Source organism: Arachis ipaensis, chromosome B07 (genome assembly GCF_000816755.2).
Source record: "Arachis ipaensis cultivar K30076 chromosome B07, Araip1.1, whole genome shotgun sequence".
Taxonomy (NCBI): domain Eukaryota; kingdom Viridiplantae; phylum Streptophyta; class Magnoliopsida; order Fabales; family Fabaceae; genus Arachis; species Arachis ipaensis.
In genome coordinates, this window is record NC_029791.2 from 2,506,345 (window position 1) to 2,518,590 (window position 12,246).

A 12,246-nucleotide genomic window follows, 5' to 3' on the forward strand; every position below is an offset into this window, starting at 1 on the left:
AGGAACAAAAATTTTCTTTTTCTCTCTTCTTACATGTTGCTGAGATGCTCTCTTCCAAGTCAAACCTCGAGCTTTGTGCTTTACCAACTTACCCTTTCACTGTTTTCAATTAATCCCTAAATTGGAATTTTGAAACAAATCTCTTTTTCTTGACCGAATGCCTCAGAACAGCAAAGAAGAAAAGTTTTTAATGGTAATCCCATATCTGAGCCCTTGAGATACTACTTTGTTCCCAAGAAACAATCTTGGCCTTTGATTCACAGCAGTGTGTATCAGACACCCCTTTCTCCATTTATCTCAGATTAGAATAGCAGAAAGTTGGAGAAGGAGGGAAGAAAGTAAGATGCATGCAAAAGGAAATGAATCACCTTTAGCCTCTGACTTAGCTTGATATGGTTTGATTTGGGTGATTAGATCTCAACCTCTTTTTGCTTAACCATTCTCTTTCTTTATTCTTTGGTGAATGACTTAGGAACGAAGCTCTCTCTTTCTCTCTCTCTCTCTTCTATGGGTTCTGACCGAAATGAAAAGGGAACGTTGGGTTTGGTGGAAGCACTTTGGAGGGATCAGCTTTGTGTGAGATCAATTCGGGCTTGGATTGGCTTTTTTCTATTTCAGCCCACTTGATTCTTTTGCTTAACAACTTTGGGCTTTTAGTGCTATGTTAGCCCACTTTGTTTCTGGTTTGATTTTCTTCCTATTGGGCTGCTGCAACATTCTTTCTTTGGCATGCAACACTAATCAAATTCAATAAAAAACTAATTAGGTATTTAACCCACTAAAAATAATGTTTGTCATCATCAAATTAATTTAGTTAATTTCTTAACTCAACAATCTCTCCCTTGATGACAAACATAATTAAAACATTAATCAAAAGGAGTTGAATTTGAATAAAGCTAAGAAACTTCCCTTTGAGTGTTGTTACTTGCTTTTGTGTTGCTCCCCCTTTCTTTTTCAAGGGTTGCTCTCCCTAGATTTATGCTCTTCTCTTCTTTTCTGTTTGCATATTCTCATAGAAAGCATAACAATTTGACTATACCCAACTTGTTATTCATGAATGAAGCAAACAACAAGGTTTTCGAATATCTAATATTCAGTTCAAAACTTTTCAATATTTAACCAAACAGAGCATTAAGTATAACTATGGCAAAATAGCAACACCAATTTCAAATTCTGATGCCAAAAAAGATCACATCATTCGTAGCATTAGCAAAATAATCAGATTCATAAAAACATAAAAATAAATCAAATTCATATACTACTACTCCCCCTTTTGTCATCAAGAGTGGAAAAACACTCAAAACCAAGTGAAGGGATGCACTTTAAAACCTGCACAAAAGTGTTAATGCAAAGTCCAAACATCTAATTAACTGAAAATAAATGCAATAGTATTTAAACGGTATACAGTCATCTGAAACAAAACATAGAGTAGTTCAAAAGGAAACAACAACAGTATTATGAGACAAAAGTAAACAGGAGACAGCAGCAACATGAGACAATTCTAGACATCTGAACCATCCTCCTCAGAATCAGCTTCTTCTTCAGCATCAGTGGCAGCATTTTCATCCTCTTGGAGATTATCAATGAACTTCATGAAAACAGCCACTCTATCTCTTGATTTTCTTAGGAAGTTCTCATGCTTGCTTGCTAGCTTCCTATGTTCTTTGCTCATAGCAATCATATGGTTTGACTGGGAGACAAATTCTTGTACCACATCCTTAACAACCCTAAATAAAGCAAATTTTTGTCCAGTTGAGACTGAGGTACCCTCGGTAGAAGGAGGAGGAGAATCCTCAGGAACAGATTCATCATCATCATCATCTAGAACCACCCTCTCAGAACGAGTTGGCCCCTTTTTTCTGCTGTTTCAGTGAACCACCTCCTTTTAGATACGAGTGTCTATTTTCATATGACTCATTGGACAAATCAACACCAAAATGTTCAAAAACACAAGTTAAGAACATGCCATAAGGAAGGGCTTTATCTTTCTCACTTCTAACAGAATCAAACATATATCTAACCATTAAATAAGCAAAAGAGATTTCTGTTTTTGTAAGAATAGCATACAAAACAAGAGTGTCAGTGTAAGATACCTTTTGATATGAACCACTCTGAGGAAGGCTGATATAATTTACTATACGGTGCAACTGAGCATATTCATAACCCAGGGCTCTGTGAGTAGGGGTAATGCCATCAAAAAAAGAAATGTGTTCACATACATATGGCAGAGCATCACTGAAGGAGAGACCTACCCCTTTATCCCACTTACCCGAAGTGTAAGCACAAGCCCCAACATCAGTGTATTTCAATGAATCACTAATCATTTCATTATTTAACATAATGTCACGACCTTTCACATAAGAATGAACACTGCCCTCATGATAACTCATATTAGCATAAAACTCTTTGACTAAAAGTGGGTACACTGGCTTTTTGATGTTAAAAAGATGATTCCAGTCCAGAAATTCTAAATTTTCAACAAAAGGAAAACCTTTATTTTTTAGATTGGGTAAATCAGCAAGAAATGTGGGACACAGGGTACGGTACTAAAAAACTCCTTCATAAAAATCATTATTCTTTACATACCTAAATCTGTGAGGATTATAGTTTGAGTGGGAGGTCATGTAGTGCAATTTGTGTGGAAAGGGATCAATGTCTAGTTCCCTAACAGATTTAAGAGGGATACGTGGTTCAACTCTCTGAGGACGAGTAGGAATAGACCTTGGCTTAGGTTGAGTTGGCTCAGGGGCTGGTTCGGCTGCAGCAAGGCGTTTCCCCTTCGAGGTGCTGGGTTTAGAAGAACTGGGTTTTGAAGGAGGCTCCTTAGGTGACGACGTCAGCTTGGCAGAGGAAGGGTATCTTGGTGTATTCTTGGTCCGTGCCATAGGGTCAGTGCGAGGAGGAGAGTTTGGAGGAGAAGGTGAGGGAGTGAACGTCTGGTCTCATGAACGAGTAGAAGGAGAAGCTTTTGATTTTGCTGGAAGCTTGAGAAGCTTTTCATGAGGAGGTTTTTGAAGAACTGTTTTCTTCCTCATTAGGTTTAACCCTGGTTTTCGAATGAAGTAAAGCACTAATGGTAGTGGGGAAAGAAATCGAAGGGTTAATGGTAGGCTTTATGAAGAGAGATGTTTAGTAACTGCCATAAAGGAGGTTTCTTGTACCCATGCAACTGCATCACTATGACTTGACATTGAAAAGACTTGACATCACAAAGAAAAAGTGATTTGATTTTATTAAAAACTAAAACAGAAATTAATTTTTAATTTGAAAACTTTTGATTAAAGGACAAAAAGAATAGAATAAAAGAGAATAAAACACATGGATGATGTAACACTCATTTGGATCCAGAGGTGGTTTATTTTAAGGAAACATGTTGGATCACTCAAAATCTGAATTTTAAGGTTGGCACAGATGATTTAGCACGTGCAATAAAGCCCAGAGAATGAAGTTCAGAGAGATGGTTCTTCATTTGCTCAGAATTGTCTCATCCCAACCTAAGAGACAAAAACTTCAACAAACACATCAGTAATTTTTAAACAATGAATCATGACTTAAAATCCCTAGACTAGTCCTAAGCATGCAAAATCTGTCTTTAGCTAAAGGTTTAGTGAAAATATCAGCTAATTGCTCTTCAGATTTAACAAATTTAATGCTGATATCCCCCTTTTGAACATTTTCTCTTATTGAGTGAAATCTCACTTCAATATGTTTAGTTCTAGAGTGCAAAACTAGATTCTTTGAAATACTAATGGCACTCATATTGTCACACAACAAGGGAATATTTTCAGCATTTAATTTATAATCAACAAGCTATGTTTTTAACCACATAAGCGGAGAACAACAAGAAAAAGCAGCTATATACTCAGCCTCTGCAGTGGATAAAGCCACTGTGACTGCTTTTTACTTGACTAGACATTTAGAGATTTTCCAAGGAAACAACATATGCCTGATGTGCTCCTTCTATCAACTCTATCACTAGCAAAATCTGCATCACAATAACCAAATGTAGAAAAATCATCAATCTTAGGATACCATAAACTGAAATTAGATGTGCCATGAACATATCTAATGATCCTCTTTACTGCTGAAAGATGTGACTCTTTTGGTTTTGATTGGAATATTGAACACATTCCAACACTTTACACAATATCAGGTCTAGAGAAAGTTAAGTACATAAGAGAGCCAATCATTCCTCTATACCTAGTCTCATCTACATCTTTCTCAATTTCTCCATTTTCTAATTTTGAATTAGGGTGCATGGGAGTTTCCATTGGTTTGGTATTTTCCATACCAAATTTCTTAACTAGTTCCTTGGCATACTTCTCTTGATGAATAAAAATACCATTTTCAGTTTGCTTAATTTGAAGCCCAAGAAAAAAATTAAGTTCACCCATCAGAGTGCCTTTTGCAGGTACACTTCCCCTCACTTGTTCTCTCCGCATGTAATATACTTTTGGACGAAGAGCTCGGACCTCCAAGCCTATAGCTCAGTGTTGAAGGCAATAGCTCGGTATCAGCTTCCAGGAACCGAGTCGTCCTAGGTTACTCACCCAAGAACAATAATAATCCTATACATTATATCCAGAGCTTTAATTGATCTGCATACTTCGGTTGCTTCAACCAAGCCAACGTCAGAAACATCTGATCCAGAGACATCAAGGTATTCCCAAGAAGTATTAGCTAATGCAATCAGGACATCATCATTCAACAACATTCTCTGTCTTGTAATAGCTGCCACTGTCGTCTATCATTTAGAATTAATTCTTTAACCGTAAGAATGCACTTATGCATGACCCTTTTTTCCGTACAAAATGCAATAAAAGATTCTTAATAATAAAGTTGTTCATGAAATTAAGCCGCAAAGCAGTTTTTTTAACAAAAAAGGCTCTCCTAGAGAAAAAGTTTACAAACATTTCTTACATGCATTCGCATTGCGCAGGCTACAACTTCAAAATTTTTCTTTCCAGAAATATATGCATGAATAAATGACCAATCAATCAATAGATTTAACAGGCAGAATCATTTTCTAGAAAACTATCTTTATCTCAGCTGGCAATCCGATAGCAATCTCTGCCAAATCCGTAACAATATCCTCCAAATGTTTTCCGATAACTCCAATGCATAGGCTAACCAAACTTGGAGGCTTCATCTTCTTAGGCAGTAGTCCTGCATATAATTTTATCCCAAAATTGAACCATATTAAGGCACCGGCATGGCTCAAAACCTATGATCCACAAGTAAACTACCTAAACCTCAAAACAACCAAAAACATACATACTGGCTCCATCAAAGAATACAAAACACATTTTAACAATCCTATTAAGGTGCAAAACTCAAACTAAACTTCCTTGAATATCATTAGCACAAGTCATAATAACCAAACACAGATTCTAAGGCTCAAAGGACAATCCCTAAGTATACAATCTGCTACTTTCACAACATTAGCTACCATAATCAAAACAGGTATATAATCATATGGAATCAAACTTCAATAAAAGCTCCAAATGAATTTTATTCACCATTCCCAAATTTTCTGTAAATTGGAACTGAATCTAAAATGGTCACACAAGCTAATTAATTGTCCAAACCCCTCCCTCTTTTTTCTTCTAATTTTCATTGACCATACCCCAAAAACAAAGCAAGTGCAATTCATCATAGAGCTTGAAAAGTTTGAAGCTTTACTAATAAACAAACAAAAACAAAACAATGACAGAACCACGCTTACGTGAGGCAGTGCTAAGGCATATGATCCATGGTCCTTGTGGAACACTTAATCAATCTTCACCATTCATGAAAAATGGTAAATGTAAACGCAACTACCTAAAAGAGTTTGTAGCAGATACACGACGAGGTGATGACTCATATCCTCAATATAGGAGGCGATTTGATACTTCAATCTCTATAAACCAAAATGTCACAATTGACAACAAATAGATAGTTTCGTACAATCCTTGACTACTACTAAAGTATGATTGCCATATCAATGTAGAGATATGTAGCAATATCAAGAGTATAAAGTATCTATACAAATATTGCTATAGGGGACTAGATCGTGTTGCAATGGAGGTTCACAAAAGTTCACATTATGACGAGGTGAAACAGTTTATTGATGCAAGATGGATTGCCGCTTCAAAGGCATGCTAGAGAATATTTAAGTTCAACCTTTATCGAATATACCCATAAGTTGAAAGGTTGCAAATTCATTTGCCAAACTAACATTAAGTGAGGTCTTATGAGCACCAAACTATTTCTGAAATAGTTAATGATGACTATTTTTCAAAAACAATGCTCACTGAATTCTTTGCACTTAATCGGGCTAATGACCAACAATCTAGGCATCTTTTCTATAAGAAAAATCCAAAATATTACACTTGGCACATCAAGGAAAAAGAATGGCATTGGCGCAGATCACAAAAGAGAGCTATCGGTTGGATCTTACAAAACTTATAATGATGTACTATTATTCATTATATTAATTGAAAATAAATATTTTGATATTAATTTTTAAGATTGTTGACAATAAATTTTGATCATTTGAGCAAAAATTTTGAAGGATTTATATCATAAATTTCTTTTTAATAAATTAATAAGATGACTTATCAGGCAAATTAAGAAAATAACTATAGTTTTTATACATCTAGATATTCAAGAGAGACAAAAGAATTATTTTATTAAAACTTCAACAACACATAAAAGTTATCACAATAGATGGTTATAGATCAAAATGATAGATAAGATTGAGAGTTATGATAATAGTACTGGGTGATAATTAATTATGATAGAGTGAAGAGAAGATGTAAAGAGAAGAAGAAGAAGAAGAAGAAAACAAGAAATGAGAAGAGAATAAAGTAATATAATAGTGGTGATGAGACAATACTAGATATGTGTATAAAGAATAATAGTAAAAGAAAAGAATAGTATGTGGCACGGTGAGAGAATATAATAAAAATATAAATTAATAATTAAAAAATAATAAAACTAAAAATAATTTTATTATAATGACAATTAATAAATATTAAATAAGACAAATTTAAGTTATTTTTATTTTTATTTTTTTATCTACCAAACATTTTCAATTAAATTATATGTGTGAATAATAGATGTTGATGAATGTATAGATTAGGAACAAACTCGAATAAAAACAAATAAAAATAATTGGGAGAATGATATATTTTCTTTATGCACGCCCTTTTTTTTATGGACTAAGCCAGCCAGGTGAATGATAACTAACAACAAATAATTCCGTCGCCCATAATTTGGAGGGAAAAAGAAAAAGAATGAGGGTTACAATATGCGAAAGAAATCAAACTATAATGTAAGGAATGAATGACCAAATAATCTGATGACTGCTGATCACCACTGAAGTTGAATAAGTTGATAGATCCATTGCCGAAAAAATGGTGCAGAAAGCAAGGACATCACAAAATGTAGGAGCAACATCAGTTTCCCAAACCAACTGGTGAAAGAGAATGCTTGTTATTGAAAGGGGAATTTGTTGTACTCTTCCTCCTTGAAAGCTCCTTCTCTTCTTGTTCATCCTGTCTGAGAGTATCTCTCATACATTCGACTGGTTATAGTGGTTGCGACTTGCGACATCCTTGTGTTCCATCTTTGGGTGTTTCTTTTGTTTCTTAAACCTTAAGCTGCCTACTATACATATCAAGTGTGACATATCAACCTAGGTGAGGATGAAGACAAGTCATACAGAAACAGAAACCGTGGCCGTTGAAGGAGTTTGGGATTTCTTCTTTACAAGTTCAATGGTCGATCGGAGGTATTTATCTTGATCACTCAAACCTGACTTGGCAGTTTCGATCAGGTTAAGGCAAACGCACGATAATTCATCATTTACCTGCCAATGATGAACAAAGAAACCATTATTAGTAATCCAACCAACCACAATCCATGAATGGTACAGAGAAACTGAATTTCTGAGCCGTGTAGCAAACATGCAGGGACAAGGACATTCCATTTTCTAAAGGAGGTATTCTTTAAAAAGAACAAGCAAATAATATTTGGCTTAACAGAGCTGGAGGATTTGTGTGAATTTTGCCTGGTTAGTTATTCCAAGTTAGGATATAGTTTGTTAAGAGTTTATAATGCAATCCTCCCTTTTCCTTCTTAATTTTCAGTTTTACAAATGAATAATGATGAGATCCAATAGAACTTTAAACACAAAGTTGAGTTAAAATTACAACACGGCCTACCATGAAAGATGATACAATGCAATTGCAAGCTTCAAGTGCCATTGCTCCACGTGCGGCCTTCATTTTCAGCATAGTAAATCACTACCAATTAACATTAGTCAATAAATCAGAACAAATATCAATTAAGTAAAAATGGTATACCCGTGAAGGTTCTTGTTGAATGGCACTAAGCAGGTTCTCAAGAACAAGCTTAGTCAAAGAAACAAGTTCTTGCTTATAAGAAGAATCCCCATAGAATAACAGGTCATTGCCTGGAATCTGGAAACAATATAAAAATGGATTCACTTTTGCATTTGGTTGGGAAGTGGGTGCCTGCTTTGCTAAGATCACCTTCAATGAAGTTAAGAAAATCATTTTTCAAAACAAATATATGAGGAAGGGATATAAAGAATTTTGAACTTTCCAGATAAAACACTGAAAAATAATAATATCAACAACCTGGAACCATAACTAAGAAGCCACAGAGCTTTCTAATTGATGAGACTAGTCCTTCAACTTCAGCTGGGGTTTGCAAGCCTAAAAATCAAGCAAATTAACAACCAGATGTATTTATTGTGGTGTTGGGAGTACAGAAAATAAATCTTCTAGAGAGAAGGTACAGTTAGTGGCACAAGCAATGCAAATTCACCACTTCACTTAAAAACTAAGCAGCTAAATGTAAGATACAGATTCTTAAATCTACCGATCTCAGAAAACAATGATGATTTGGTCTTCATCTATAGCATATTGTGATTTGTAAAATTGTAAGAGTCAATGTTATATTAATTATTCCCAAGAGCTATTGCTTAGGAAATTATATGCAAGAAGCAGCATTTGTTGAATGAGTTTTCTTCCTTATACAAGTTTTGAGCAGTAACATCCACCATTATATACAACAAGGACAATGACCCCAAAATACAACCATAACCAAGGAATGGCTATATTTGCTTTCCATTTCAGTTTATGTACTGATTAACTCTCAAGTAAAATAACTGATAATTATTGATAACTGGGACAAGTAATAAATGAATAGAACATTGTACTACTCTACATGGTTTACAAATAAACTAACCATCCGTGATATTTAAGGTCTGCAAACAGCCAACTGCGGAATCAATCAATCCATCAGAATGAGAAACCAAGCCAACTAAGAATGCAACCTGAAAAATTAATAGGATGAATCCATGACATGTATGGATGTAGCAGAAAAAACACACAATATTGATGTGCCAAAAACTGAATATCAACCTCGGCAGTCTCTAGGAAAAGATCAAATTGCTTTCTCTGAGCAGAAATAGAAGGTATTGTGATTTCACTAAATGTAATGCAGGCTTTGACCAAACTCAAGTGTTTCTTAGCACATTTCAAAGCTTGAATTGCTAAAGAATTGCTGGAATGAACAAGGGTTTCCTGCAAGTAAGAATAATTGCTATGTCATTACAAAGATTAACATGAACGGATAGAGGGATGGAGTGGTCGATTATCCTATGACATGTGTAATCTTTTTAATTAAAAAGTATCGGTTTAATCAAACAACTGCAAGACAAAAACAGGAAACCTTTAGTTCATTAAATCTACCAAAAGCTCCTCGGCAATCAACTAGAAAAGCTAACTGGTGTTCCATCTCTGCCCCATAATCTACCTAGTGGTAGAAAACAATTGCCAACAATTCATAATCATGACAATGCCATTATCACAACTAAATAAAATTAGCATATAGGCAATTGATAAGTAAACGAAAAAAGTTACCATGTGCACAAAGCGGGATATCGACTGTGCCACTTGGCTATCACCATCTTTCGCATTCTTTGCTTCAATGTTATCATGTAAAGTTCGAGAAATTTCAAAAAGTAGCTGTATGCACAATGGATCCCTAATATGATCGTTCCTACTTAACGGATAATGATATATAATTCCCAAGCAAAATGAAGTCTTAAAACATTACACTCCTAAACAGTAGACAGAATCCAGTAAGATGATGCTGCAGCAGCAGCAAGGATGTCAAGAGAGAAAATATTTGAAAAAGCAAAAGAAAACACTAAGATCTAATATCCCATGGAACTAAAAATTATGGGAGAGAGTTGACTTCTTGACCCCTTTAGAGTGAGGCCAACAATCTCGGGTGGTATCTTTGTCTAATACGCATAGAAATGGTACGTACCTTGTTGCCAGATTAAGGATGTGCAGAAAGACAACATCTTGTGAACTCCCAAACATTAAATCTAAGATCTCTGGAAAGTGATTCTACAAAATAGTAAACATCATCACATTTCTTTTTGCTCCTAATGTATTGAAGAATAGCATAGATTAACATACAAAGACAAAAAAAAAGGATGATAAGATAAACAACATATGAGTAGGAATTTACCAGACACAATACATCCTCAAGACACTTAAAATGAGACAGAATCTTCCCCAAGAGAGATTGTAAGCTTGGCATTTCAGCTTCTGTCACTCCTTTATTCCGAGCACGCTGCGAAATGCCTTCCAAAATGGTATTCAGAAGATCACCCTGATATTAAGGAATTTATTTTAGATGAAAGCATTAACGTTCTTCTCAGTTATTAGAGACTGGAAAGTATATCAAGGATCAGAATAAACTGTTATCGAACCACAATTTAATACATCAAAGATCAAAGCATTTAGCTACTCATCTGTTTGAACATGCGACAACAAGCTTCATCTCAAGGAGCAAGTTCAGTCCCTTGAAAATGGAATTAAGTGTCATTGTTTATTTTATAGTTACATATCATTTTTTAAATCAAATTCTAATAATCTATTCAACTGAAATATTTGTTAATACTTCTATAGATACTGTTGACGAAGACTTGCTCCATTTTTGAAGCAATAACTACTAGCATGCTTATTCTATTGATAATATATTAATTTTGAGACGCAAGTTGACTAAAGATTGACATTATACTAAATAATATTGCTATATCAACTTATTATTAGAAGTATCATCTTCTCAGTAAGTCACTAACTCAAAGAAACCTCTTTTCTTTTTATAGAAAAAGAGGTTTTGTTAGAAAAGAAGAGAAGAGTGCAAAGGAGGATAAGGCATCCTCACAAAGAATCCATTTACCACATTATATAGAGAACAAACATCCATCGGACTGTATACACACAAACTTACCAAGTGATTCTGAAGAATAAGATCAGCATAAGCATCTATAACCTTTAGGTACTCATCGAGGCTATCATACTGAGCAACAACCCGACATTGCAGCAAAAATAGATAAAATTAGAAAACTTGGAGTTGGAGGCAATGCCATATTGACCAAAGAATTCAACGCTAGGAAGCCTAATGTTTATAGAGTACAAGGTTAGTTGTTCCATGGTATAAGCTACTTCGACCTCCTCAGAGATCTGATGCAATTGCTCATTTTGTCTAGATTAAAAATAAAAATAAGGTTTATGATGGTATGACAAAAAGTTCAAAATTGATCAGATTTATGTAAATATCATAAACAAGTCAAGAATTGAAAAATCCAGGTTATAGTAGCACATGAATGGTAGGTAAGAATACGTTATGGTTTAGCTTTCAATCTGCCACCTAGCATCGCCCCAACTGATGACCCTAACTTTTGGGGTCAATTCCTGAATTATCAGAGGTCCTTAGCAATATGTTCTCAGAAGATAATAACTTGCCAGCCAAGTAGCCTGTTGATGGGATAAGGAATTAAGGATCTTGAATGAAGAGATGGAGATATAAAAATGGAATACATACAATTGCAAAGAAAGTAACAATGCAACTCCAAATAATGGAAGATGGACTAGAAATCTGTAATACCTGAATGATTTTATCTAACACAGCATTGACAAGGTCAACTGAGATTTTCCTTTCATTTAGCCTGAACCCCAGCAATTGAGAATTTCGAAAATTATATTGGCCTATTCCATAATGGGCCCAAATTCACAGTACTCATGACCGAATTATTTTATTCTTCAAAAATTTGAGATCAAACAAAAATATCTACAAAATAAGAAAAGAGGAAAGTCTACCACCTACTTAAATAGAATATATAAAAGTAGACTTATATTAACCCAAGCGAAAAAA

At 34.7% G+C, this 12,246-nt stretch overlaps 1 protein-coding gene across 8 annotated transcripts; it reads right to left on the reverse strand.

Moving 5' to 3' along the window:
• LOC107609837 (UPF0505 protein C16orf62 homolog) lies at window positions 7,141-12,119 on the reverse strand. 8 transcript variants are annotated; one of them, XM_021106947.1, is made up of 14 exons: window positions 11,980-12,119; window positions 11,716-11,849; window positions 11,323-11,391; window positions 10,841-10,890; window positions 10,555-10,698; window positions 10,348-10,430; window positions 9,936-10,074; window positions 9,745-9,828; window positions 9,435-9,596; window positions 9,259-9,346; window positions 8,646-8,723; window positions 8,349-8,465; window positions 8,208-8,264; window positions 7,141-7,852 (listed from the first exon to the last, which is right to left on the reverse strand). In XM_021106947.1, the coding sequence occupies exons 4-12, from the start codon at window positions 10,850-10,852 to the stop codon at window positions 8,452-8,454; spliced, it is 804 nt and encodes a 267-aa protein (XP_020962606.1). In that variant the 5' UTR covers window positions 10,853-10,890; window positions 11,323-11,391; window positions 11,716-11,849; window positions 11,980-12,119; the 3' UTR covers window positions 7,141-7,852; window positions 8,208-8,264; window positions 8,349-8,451. The 8 variants fall into 8 exon arrangements, with proteins under 8 accessions (XP_020962606.1, XP_020962603.1, XP_020962604.1 ...); XM_021106944.1 differs by having other exon boundaries at window positions 8,349-8,537; XM_021106945.1 differs by lacking the exon at window positions 11,323-11,391 and having other exon boundaries at window positions 8,349-8,537.